The sequence below is a fragment of the Pelophylax lessonae genome (genome assembly GCF_965119305.1).
Source record: "Pelophylax lessonae genome assembly, chromosome: 7".
NCBI classification, from domain to species: Eukaryota; Metazoa; Chordata; class Amphibia; order Anura; family Ranidae; genus Pelophylax; species Pelophylax lessonae.
The window spans coordinates 5,608,173-5,620,434 of NC_138774.1; the positions used below are offsets into that span (position 1 = coordinate 5,608,173).

Sequence of the window (12,262 nt, forward strand, 5' to 3'; positions counted from 1 at the left end):
ACTGTCATTTTAGCAAAATCCAAAGAGCAATTTTTAAATTAGATCCCGGAGGGGTTTGGTCACTTTTACACACTCTGTATTGCTTCCTATCAATAACTACACTATTTAGAAATTTAATTTATAACATATATACAAATATAAAACTATTTAGAAGAGTTGGTAAACTTGGAGTCTTAAGTAAATTTAGAGTTTGGGAAGAACAAGTGCAATGTTTTCTTTTCAATAACATTGCGCACATTTGCGCTGGAACATTTGTTGAGATCTAAAATGTCCGGATAAACGCAGATTTGTGTTTTGGATGGATTATAGCGAATGTAGGGACCTGGAGTTTCGTCTGTACCTCTAGGACTCAAATCTCGGCACGTTTGGCACAGAGATTCTTCCTAAAAGCCTCTAAATCTTATATATGACTCCAAACACCATTTAAATCCATTTAAATTACAATGTCCGATGCGCAATCACCCCCAGCTTTTATCCACTGTGTGTGTGTGACAGTTACATGGACTGGACCACCAACACTGACAAACTTGACGATTTTGCTATCAGACTAATGATGGACGACATTTCCCGGTCACCGTTCTGTTCCCGCTGGGACTCGCTCACTCCTAAAAGACAAAGAATCAAAAATTGTTTTAGGGCGCAAAGTGGAAATGGAGTTAAAATGGCACAGATTGTATTCAACTTATAGACAATGAGGGTAAAAGGGTTAGATCACCTTTTAATGGTCATTTTCCCCCAAAAATCCCCCGTGCATTCCAGCATCCCCAACACTTTACATGTTTAAATAGTTGCTCTTGTCCTTGTCCATGCAGGTAGGCTGTGCGTAGCCTGTCCCAAAGAAAAAACTCCTGATCCCGTTAAATCAGGACAGGCCGGGCATTAGAAGTGTGCCCCCAGCAGCTGCTCTGATTAGTTTTCTGAGCAATGGATCTCTTCCACTGCTGCTACAGAGTGAATGTGCTGTTTAAATGAGCCAAAGTAGCCACTGAGGGCTTCCCTTCCTCTGACCTAACCGAACCCAACCTTGTTCTCTTCCACAGATTGCATACTCACCACTGGTCTGCATATTGAGAGCCTATAGACTTCTATGGGGCCAATTCCTAAGATGAAGGTGGTCCCATAGAAGTCTATGGGACTATAAGATGCGAGCAAGGCCAGGAAAGTGAAGACTTGAAGTGTGAGTTGCACTAAAATAGGTCAGGATATGGGTTCTCGTATTCGTTAACAAACTCTGTATCCCAAAGACTATATATATATATATATATATATATATATATATATATATATATATATATATTTTTTTTTTTTTTTAAGGACTGGGGTACATCAGTTGTTTAATGAAAGATATTTCCATCACTTTAGAAAGATTTTCTTTACTGTAAGAATAGGCTGTGGAATGCCAACCAAATGAGGTAACTAATAGTACACCATATGGAAAAAGTATGTTGACAACTAACCATCACCCCCACCACCCCCATTGATAGAGTTCAGTTTCCAGTGAAAAGGGTCCTGTTAATAATCCATCATACAAAGCCATTTTAGACAATTGTTCACCTTCCAACATTGTGGTAACAGTTTGGGGATGGTCCTTCTGTTCCACCATGACTGTGCCCCTGTGTACAAAGCCAGCTCAATAAAGACATGGGTTACCCAGTTTGGACCAGCTCCATATAGACATGGGGTGACCATTTTGGACCAGCTCCATAGAGACATTGGGGTGACCAGTTTGGACCAGCTCCATAGAGACATTGGGGTGACCAGTTTGGACCAGCTCCATAAAAGACATGGTGTGACCAGTTTGGACCAGCTTTATAAAGACAAGGGGCGACCAGTTTGGACCAGCTCCATAAAAGACATGGTGTGACCAGTTTGGACCAGCTTTATAAAGATATGGGGTGACCAGTTTGGACCGGCTCCATAAAGACATGGGGTGACCAGTTTGGACCAGCTTTATAAAGATATGGGGTGACCAGTTTGGACCAGCTCCATAGAGACATTGGGGTGACCAGTTTGAACCAGCTCCATAAAAGACATGGTGTGACCAGTTTGGACCAGCTTTATAAAGACAAGGGCGACCAGTTTGGACCAGCTCCATAAAAGACATGGTATGACCAGTTTGGACCAGCTTTATAAAGATATGGGGTGACCAGTTTGGACCAGCTCAATAAAGACATGGGGTGACCAGTTTTGACCAGCTCCATAAAGACATGGGGTGACCAGTTTGGACCAGCTCCATAAAGACATGGTCTAACCAGTTTGGAGCAGCTCCATAAAGACATGGTCTGACCAGTTTGGATCAGCTCCATAAAGACATGGGGTGACCAGTTTGGACCAGCTCCATAAAGACATGGGGTGACCAGTTTGGACCAGCTTCATAAAGACCTGGAGTGACCAGTTTGGACCAGTTCCATAAAGACATGTGACCAGTTTGGACCAGCTCCATGAAGACATGGAGTGACCAGTTTGGACCAGTTCCATAAAGACATGTGACCAGTTTGGACCAGCTCCATAAAGACATGTGACCAGTGTGCCGCACAGAGCCCTGACCTCAACCCTACTGAACACCTTTGGAAAGGTTTTGTATGCCGATGGTGAGCTAGGTCTTCTCATCCAATATCAGTACTATCTTTCACAAATGGGCACAAATTCTTACAGACACTCAAAAATCTTGTGGAAAGCCTTCCCAGAAGAGTGAGGGATGTATTAGCTACAAAGAAGGCAGCTTCCTATCAATGACCATGGGGAAGGTAGAGAACTCCATATTAATGGCCATGGTTTTGAAATGGGATGTCCAGCAAGATCCTTTAGGTGTGATGGTCAGGTGGTGTCTACAACCCTTTGGCCATATAAAGTATCCAAAGTTATAATAATTACTAAGGGCATAGAGAAAAATGTTCTGATCCAGGGATTGAGACAACTGTACGGCAATAGGTGAGGGGCTCTTGTTCTCCTCTGGACAAAACCTGTAGGACTTGCGAGGGGGGAAATTGATGGACATCATAAAGTATATGTATAGACAAAACATTATTTTTGGTTGATTTGCCGGAACATTTATCCCCACTAAATAAATTTTCCCCCGCCTCCTTTTCTGGTAACAATTGTAACATTTTGGATTTCCCTTAATTTTCTGTTTCCGTGACAATGGTCACCAGTAGAAATAAAGATGTGAGTCGGATAATGACAATTGTCATTTATTATAATAAGTTCCTCAGTCTGGATGAAGTATGGATTGTTGGCCTGTCTGCAGGTGGTAGGAATTATTTTCACCTTCGTTGGGTTGATGGAAAAATTCCCCGGGCAAGACGGCCAATTCAATATTTTCTATGAGACTAACAATGACGATTTCGTCCTTTAAGACAATACATATATGAATAGATCTAGGTGTTGGGAACCACAAATGACCGTCACATTTCCATCACATAAAACAAATCGTTTTATTCTTACCGATTTCCAGCTGTTCGCTTTTTGCTCAAGGAGGAATGTCTGCGATGTGGTAAACCCCGGGGTCTCTTTGTAGTCATGCAGCAGCCTCAGGATGGGGTACTGGGTGCTGTATCTGTTATTACACATTCAGAAAATGTTATTTCAGAACTGCGAGGACTTTACAGAACCCAGAGAATTCCTCCTTCCTCTACAGCCCACCCTTCCTATCCGGGTACAGTGACAGGAGTGGAGTCCAGGGAATTCTGTATTGGTTTTTCACTGGAACCCAGGGGGGGGGGGGGGGGGGGGTACTGGTTGACCACTGATACAATAAATCCAGCTACTCGATATCATCCATTGCAATCATTCTTTATCAACTACCGAACAGGTTACAGCAATAACACGCTTACGCGTTTCGTCAAGGGCATTGCCGTGACATGCTATGAGTAAGGCTTCAGCCGAAAAGTGTTACAATGTTATTGCTGTAACTTGTTATGTTAGTTCAGAAAAATGTGTTTCATTTCGATTCGTTATTTGAAGAATTTAATTTTGTTAAATACGTTAAATTAATTTTCTGAATTTGTTTTGTCTGGTAATTTTTGTGTTCGATTTGAATTTATTGAAAGGGGGTTATATTCTATTCTATGCTGAGTTTCTGGGTCTGTACACCCGCTGTGCCCATTATGAGGGGTTCCCACCATCCCTGTGCCGAGCTCCCGGGTCTGTACCCCCGCTGTGCCCATTATGAGGGGTTCCCCCCATCCCTGTGCTGAGTTCCCGGGTCTGTACACCTGCTGTGCCCATTATGAGGGGTTCCCACCATCCCTGTGCTGGGTTCCCAGGTCTGTACACCTGCTGTACCCATTATGAGGGGTTCCCACCATCCCTGTGCTGAGTTCCCAGGTCTGTACACCCGCTGTGCCCATTATGAGGGGTTCCCACCATCCCTGTGCTGAGTTCCCGGGTCTGTACACCCGCTGTGCCCATTATGAGGGGTTCTCACCATCCCTGTGCTGAGTTCCCAGGTCTGTACCCCCCGCTGTGCCCATTATGAGGGGTTCCCACCATCCCTGTGCTGGGTTCCCGGGTCTGTACACCTGCTGTGCCCATTATGAGGGGTTCTCACCATCCCTGTGCTGAGTTCCTGGGTCTGTACACCCGCTGTACCCATTATGAGGGGTTCTCACCATCCCTGTGCTGAGTTCCTGGGTCTGTACACCTGCTGTGCCCATTATGAGGGGTTCCCTCCATTCCTGTACTGAGTTCCCGGGTCTGTACACCCCCTGTGCCCATTATGAGGGGTTCCCACCATCCCTGTGCTGAGTTCCTGGGTCTGTACACCTGCTGTGCCCATTATGAGGGGTTCCCTCCATCCCTGTGCTGGGTTCCCGGATCTGTACACCCACTGTGCCCATTATAATTATTTTGCTGGGAGTTGTAGTCCTCTGGGTGAGCTCTCCACTTACTTCCTTGTGATGACCTCCTGGGAGACGCTCTTCGACTCTCTTTGTGTGCGCAACCGGAGAAGTTCCTGCAGGAAACGTAGAATTTAAAGGGCCGTCCTTCATGTTCTGTTTTATTCAAATACATTTTTTGTAAAATTTCTCAACTTCTAAATCTGAAATTAAAACTCCGGCCCCGTGTCCTGGGAAGGGTGGGGGGGAAGGGTTAGAACCCCTATCAGGTTATTATTGCTCTCTGTACCCCAGCTAGAGAGACTTCACTTTTAGCTATGGTGATGGGTTTGATGAGGTGTCACCAGGTGAGAAAGTGAAGGTAAATCTCCCCAATGGGGACACAGACAAGAATAAAGTTCAGCCAGAGATCCTAACCCCTCCCCCTCCACGCAGAACACCTTTATGAATAATATATCAGACATTTACAGATATTGTCATCCAGAAAACTAGCAGGAGAGGCGCTCTGTATTTCAGGCGCTTCTAACATCTGACCTCCGACCCCCCTCCAGTATTGCACAGGTGTACCACAGGTGTGTGTGTGTGTGTATATATATATATAAGTGTGTGTATAAATATATATATATATACACACACACACTTATGATACAAGTGGCCGTGTATAGGTGAGATGAAAGGTTCTCTTTATTTGGTCCTCACCTCCTGCTGCCTCTTAATGAGGGAGTCTCTCTCCTCCAGCGAGGACGTCAGCTCCAGGAGCTTCAGCTGCAGGTCGCTGCTGCTGCCTTGCTTCAGCGTCACGTCATGCTGGAACTTGGTGACCTGAGACTGAAATACACATCACATCAACCGGTTAGAATTCCGCGTCTTACGGGAAAAGGTCAGCTCATCCCCCATTGTCAGCCTTACCCGCAGGGAGCGGATCTCCTTGTCCTTCTCCTCTCGGAGGCTCTCGATCATCTCCTTGTAATGCCGGGTGATCTCGTCGGTCTTGGCCTGGAGCATGGGGTTGGAGACGGTTTCGGAGACCTGCGGGGGAAAACACAGACCCGTCCAATAGCAGCCAATTACTGAGCGCATCACAGCGAAGAGTGTTACACAATTATACAGAGTGGACACCGGAGCATGCAGCACAGTGCTGGGACAAGGTCATCCAGAACCCAGGGCAAGGATGCCAAAGTGTGCCCCCCCCTTTCCCTTAGGGTTAGGGTCAAGGCGCCCCCCCCTATCCCTTCAATAAATCATTGCGCCCAGGGCAACTGACCCTCCTGCCCAACCCTTGTCCCGGCCCTGATGCAGCAGTTCACATTTCATACAAAGCAAAAGGTTTAAACAATAAAGAATTTTTGGGGTCTATTTATAAAACATTAATTTGCCGAATGTCAAAAGGATTTGTGCAAGGTGACTGAAATCCCCCCTCCCCCACCCCCCCATGTTATCTCGAATGGGCTAATTCTTATAAAACAAAAAAAAAAGCCACTCCAAGGTAATGACTAAGCGCTAACATTTGCGTAAAACGCATCTATCTCTTTGTCCTTTGCTCCATCTGTCAACCACTTGTCATATGAAGCTTCAATAAAAGGATTTGAAGCTTCAATAAAAGGATTTTTGGAAGTGCAGCCATCCGGGATCATTTCCTTAGGCTAATTCCAATGTTGTTGGCTTCATCTAGTGGTCAAAAGGCAGTATAGCTTTCTGAAACATCTCAATGAGAAAGAATACATGATTCTCAACCTTTTTTTAGTCAAGGCCAGAGGTGGCTGTTGCTCCATGGGCCAGGGGCGGCAGACTGAGCACACCAGCCCGCACACCATACCCCCCCCACCCCGACCACACCAGCTGCAGCCCACACACCATACCCCCCCCAACCACATCTGCTTCAGCCCGCACACCATACCCCCCTCCCCCCCAGCCACACCAGCTCCAGCCCGCACACCATACTCTCCCCCCCCACACCAGCTCCAGCCCGTACATCATAACCCCCCTGGACCACACTAGCTACAGCCCGCACACCATACCCCCCCTCGACCACACTAGCTCCAGCCTGCACACCATACCCCCCACCCATTCGCCGGCTCGCTCACCCTGGGCTGACATGTGGAGGGCAGGCAGCAGCGCCGGCAGCTTCCCCCTTAGTCTCCTCCGTGGGTCGGGCTTCCCCTGCTTCTCCTCCCTCCTCCTCCTCCTTGGCCAATGGCATGGCTTCTCCTTTCAGGCCAATTGGGCCCGCTTCCTGAGTGGCCGGGAGGAGAATCAGTGTGATAATAGCGAATATTCATTCGTTATTGTCACACAACTAGGCGGGCTCAGGGCACAGTGCTCTGCGCCCCGAGCCCACCCTTTTTTTGAAGCCTATTAGAGCCTCTGGCTCTAATCACGTGCTTAAAAAAAAAACCCATTGGAATCCATGCATCCAGCGCCCTGCATGTAGATCAGGGGGCCGAACACATGAATGGAGGGGCGGCACCCCCAATAGACGGGCCGCCACTGGTCAAGGTACCCTTTACAATTCTGCACAATCTCGAGGCATCCCATTCTAAAATTTTATAACTTAACCTAACGCAGCAACACCCATATGTGTAGGACTCCCAACATTAGAGGGGATTTATTGTTCCAAAGAAAACAACTTTTCACACTGGTACTGACTAGTATTCCAATGTTTCTCTTCTCCCTCAGTTTCTCTCCCTCACTCAGCTAATGGGACCTCCAGTGCTGATGGAGAGGTGCAGAGGAAGGGCAAACAAGGGTGCTATGCAGGTGCCCAATGTTTTTCTTATCAACCGTTGATGTCGCTGGTTGTTAGGACACTGGTGGCTGGAAGGTTGTAAGGGTGCACAACGAAAACCTGTGGCTTTATGTAACTAATAGGCAGGCTTCATCCACCTGCTGGCTTGTATCCGAATTTTGGGCAGTTTCTAGGCATTTTTCCAGGACACCCCTGAAGACACCAGAAGGCACCCCAGTGTGCTTCGCCACCCTTGTTGAAAAAGGCTGAATTATACTACCACTTGGCCACTAGATGGAGCCGATGCTTTAGGAATGAATGTATTCAGAAAAAGATCATGGGAAATTTCGGCAACCTTGCTAGCCACTTGCCAACTACAATATGTATATATAGGTTGCGGTTTACAAGTGGGTGACCGGAGTTATGAATGACGCTATCAGCCATAACCCCGGTATTTTATTTTTCAGCTGGCTTTCTCATGAAAGCGGTCAAAACAGCTCATGAGCCGCTGGAAAGCTTTCAGAAACGGCAGGAGGGAACGTCCTATCCCTATCCCCCAACCCCCCCCACTGCTCACCAGTGTTACTGTTTTTACCGGTGTGCCCAAGAAACAATGCAGTGAGTCGCACGGTTGGCCATAGAGGTTTCCAGAGACCACATCATCTCTGATCCCCTCTTGGAGGACTGAAGCGACGTCATGACATCACTTCCGGTCCAGAGTGAAAGTAAACAATTTTTTTTTTTTTTTAAGCTAAAATATGTAATTTTTTCTATCTTTTTTTGTACAAAGAATTTATCTTTCACTTTTAAAAGTAGAGGAGAGATTTGGAGTTTTATTGACCCCCGATCTCTCCATAAAGAGGACCTGTCATCCCTTTTTTTTTTATTACAAGGGATATTTACATTAAAAAAAATAAATAAATGAAAACATTTAGAGCCCACTCACATTAGCGCGACTTGTCAGGCGACTTGTCAGCCTGACAAGTCGCGGTAGGTCGCGGTCCATTGATTAGCACAGGACCCGTTCTAAAAGGAGCGACACAAGTCGCTCCGACTTAGAAAAAGGGTCCTGTACTACTTCGTGGCGACCTCGGAGCGACTTGCATAGACTTCCATTATGTGAAGTCTCTGCAAGTCGCGCCGAAGTCGCGGTGCACGCGACTTCACAGGTCGCCCCCCAAAGTCGTGTCGCGCTAGTCTGAATGGGCTCTTAAGGGACAGTGTAAAAATAAAAAATAAATAAGGAAAAAAAATGTTATGCGCCCCCATCTCGCCGTGCTCACGCGCAGTAGCGAATGCATACGTAAGTCGCGCACGCATATGTAAACGGTGTTCGCACCACATGTGAGGTATCGCCACGAACCTTATAGCGAGAGCAATAATTCTAGCACTAGACCTCCTCTCTAACTCTAAACTGGTAACCTGTAAAAATGTTTAAAGCGTCACCTATAGAGATTTCTTAAGTATCATAGCTTGTCGCCATTCCACGGGTGCGCAATTTCAAAGCGTGACATGTTAGGTATCTATTTACTTAGGGTAACATTATCTGTTATGCTTTACTAAAAAATTAGGTGTTATATTGTGTTTTTTTTTTTTTTTTTAATTAAAATGTATTAAAATGTAATTTTTCGAAAAACATTGCGTTTGAAAAACCGCTGCGCAAAAACGGTGTGACATAAAGGAAATGCAACAACAGGCATTTTATTCTCTAGGGTCTCGGCTAATAATTTATATATATATATATATATATATATATATATATATATATATAAATAGGTCTATTTATCATGTATTTTAGCCACTTGCATTTTCTGGCAATTTTTATTCACAAGATGAAATCTTTTTTTTTTTTTTTTGCTAGAAAATTGCTTAGAACCCCCAAACATTATATATATATATAGTTACAAGTTTAAATCAGTATTTTTGCTATTTTTGCTAAAAAATAGCTTAGAGCCCCAAACATTATTTATATTATATATATATATATATATATATATATATATATATATATATAGTTTGGGGATTCTAAGCAATTTGGGGGATGATAATGTGGCTCGTTATCGTCCAGCGACGTAGACCTACGTCGCTGGACTCCGCCCCTTGTGGGCAGCGCTCGCGCCGCCGGAGGCTCGCTCCCGCTGTGTTCAGTCACAGCGGGAGTCGGGCCAGGGGAGGAGCGGCGGTGATCGCCGCCGCTCATCCCCGATCGTCGGGGAATCTAGTTTGGAGATCCGCCCGCTTGTGTAAACAGAGCAGGCGGATCTCCTAAGTGACAGGGAGTGACAGATTGCAGGGTTCAGCATAGCTGAACATCCGATCTATCCCTGACTCACTCAGTCACCTCCCCCCCCCCCCACACGTTAGTAAGCACCAGGCATACATTAACCCCTCCCTCTCCAATAAAATTAACCCCTTCCCTGCGAGTGTCATTTTTACAGTAACAGTGCATATATATAGCACTGATTACTGCAGTAATGTCACTGGTACCCCCAAAAGTGTCAAAAATGTCAGTCAGGGGTCCGATCTGTCTGCCGCAATTTTGCAGTCCTGCAAAAAAAAAAATCGCAGATCGCCGCCATTACGCGTTAAAAAAAAAACCACCAATAATGACAGAAATCTTTCCCTTAGTTAGTAAACGCGATAACTTTTGCGCAAACCAATCAAAATACGCTTATTGCGATTTTTTTTACCAAACATAGGTAGCAGAAATTTGGCCAAAAATTTTAAAAAATTTTGATTTTTACATTTTTTTGGGGGGAATTTCATATAAAAAAATGTTAAAAATATTATTTTTTCAAAATAAACGCTCTTTTTTTGTTTATAGCGCAAAAAGTAAAAATCGCACAGGTAATCAAATACCACCAAAAGAAAGCTCTGTTTGTGGGAAAAAAAGGACGTAAATTTCGTTTGGGTACGGCATCGCACGACCGCGCAATTGTCCGTTAAAGTCGCACAGCGCCGAATCGCAAAAAGTGGCCCAGACGTAAGACAGCAAAATCCTCCGGTGGTAAAGTGGTTAAACTTGTAAATAATAATTGCCAGAAAATGCACGGTCAGCAAGTGGCTAAAATACTTGATAAATAGATCTCTTTATGTCTCCTCACACAAGGAAAAGTGAAAATCTACATCCCACAGAGTGCGGACGACCCCCCCATGTTATGGGGATGAAGAGAGGGGGAGGTGTTCTTTAGGTGAAATTTAGGAGTGACAACTTTGCTTCTCAATGCAGTGCAGTCAGTGAGTGTTGTCACCCGAGGACAGGAAGTTTACTACTCATAGGATCCCCAGGGGAAAAAGAGAAAAACCAATATCCTGAAAAAAGAAAAACGAATGTGGCCACCCCATCTATGGACTGATCAACTGCAATACTTTTTTTTTTTCTTGGGTTTAGATACACCTTCAGTGTATAAACCCCAAGACTGGAGGGGATACAATGCTGCAGGTAACAATACGCAGATCTCCCCCAGTGTAGAGCGTCTCAAGAAAGATGTCCGGCGCCCCCGGTGGTCTCACCTGAACCCGCAGATTTTTGTTCTCCTGCTGCATGGCGTTCTTGGCGTACTCCAGCTCCTTCAGTCGGTATTCTTTGTCGCTGTCGGCGTTGCGCAGGGATGTGATGGTCGTCTCCAGATTGCGCAGCTTCATCTGACTGTCCTTTAGTTCTTGCTGGAGGGACAAAAGACGAAAGAGCTGGGATTAGGAGGGGGGGGGGTGGGGTGTCCCTGAGACTGGGGTCACTTCTCTTAAAGTAGAACATCGGCCAAAATGGAAAGTGTTTATTTGTATGCCTGTGTCCCACTAGGGAGATTTCCTTTTCCACTTCCTGTCTGGGACACCCAATGGGACCACAAAGGAAGTCTCTCCAACGCGTTTTGGGAACCAACCACACTCCCCCTTCATCAGGGCTTTTGTAAATCCTCCCCATCCCCACACTATCGGCAACAAGCTTACTTTAGCGTGCCGAGTTATACCCAGAATGGGATGACTTTAACTTTCAGCAGCAGATTTATCCCTTGCTGATTATGCATCTTCTTCATCATCATTTATTCTCTTATATGTTCCGGTTCTGGCTGGTGTCATGACCTCTTCTCCAGGTTTCCTGGTTCAGGGTGGCTCCTTTCTCCTGTGGCATCTTATGGAGTCACCCTTGCATGCAGGAACCAGAGTTGTGTCTCCCTACACTGTGTGCATCAATAGAAACACACAGCCCCATAGCCTAGGATGCCAAGGCACTCCCCTACTCCTTCCTTCTATGGACTGGCTGGAGACTGCACTGTGCATTGTTAACTCTTTCCTGTGAAGGCCAGGAGTTCAGGGAAGCAGCACTGAGAGATCAGGAACCAGCAGCATTGAAAGTTGTAAACTAAAAGTGCTGGGGTAAGAATGTTAACAAATAGCGTACTGGGAAATGTTTAATTTATTGAGCTCAATGTGTTCAACTAAAAAAAGCTGAGTGTTTAATACCACTTTAAATGGCACTGTCCAATTACATGGTGTCCTATAGTACGGGGCTGTCCAATCACATGGTGTCCTATCGCATGGGGCTGTCCAATCACATGGTGTCCCATCACCTGGGGCTGTCCAATCACACAGTGTCCTATCGCATGGGGCTGTCCAATCACACAGTGTCCAATCACATGGGGCTGTCCAATCACATGGGCCTGTCCAATCCCACAGTGTCCAATCACATGGGGCTGTC

The 12,262-nt window shown here is 45.7% G+C and overlaps 1 protein-coding gene across 1 annotated transcript in view; it reads right to left on the minus strand.

Annotated features, from left to right (window-relative positions):
* Window positions 1-368: 368 nt before the first annotated feature.
* The window catches only part of POF1B (POF1B actin binding protein), a 165,927-nt gene continuing 154,033 nt past the window's right edge, over window positions 369-12,262 (minus strand). Inside the window, exons 21-26 of the mRNA XM_082263304.1 lie at window positions 11,077-11,229; window positions 5,748-5,867; window positions 5,538-5,666; window positions 4,890-4,954; window positions 3,445-3,556; window positions 369-605 (exon numbers count right to left, since the gene is read on the minus strand). Coding sequence (XP_082119430.1) covers window positions 600-605; window positions 3,445-3,556; window positions 4,890-4,954; window positions 5,538-5,666; window positions 5,748-5,867; window positions 11,077-11,229 — 585 coding nt within the window. The 3' untranslated portion in view covers window positions 369-599. The remainder of the gene's footprint in view (window positions 606-3,444; window positions 3,557-4,889; window positions 4,955-5,537; window positions 5,667-5,747; window positions 5,868-11,076; window positions 11,230-12,262) is intronic.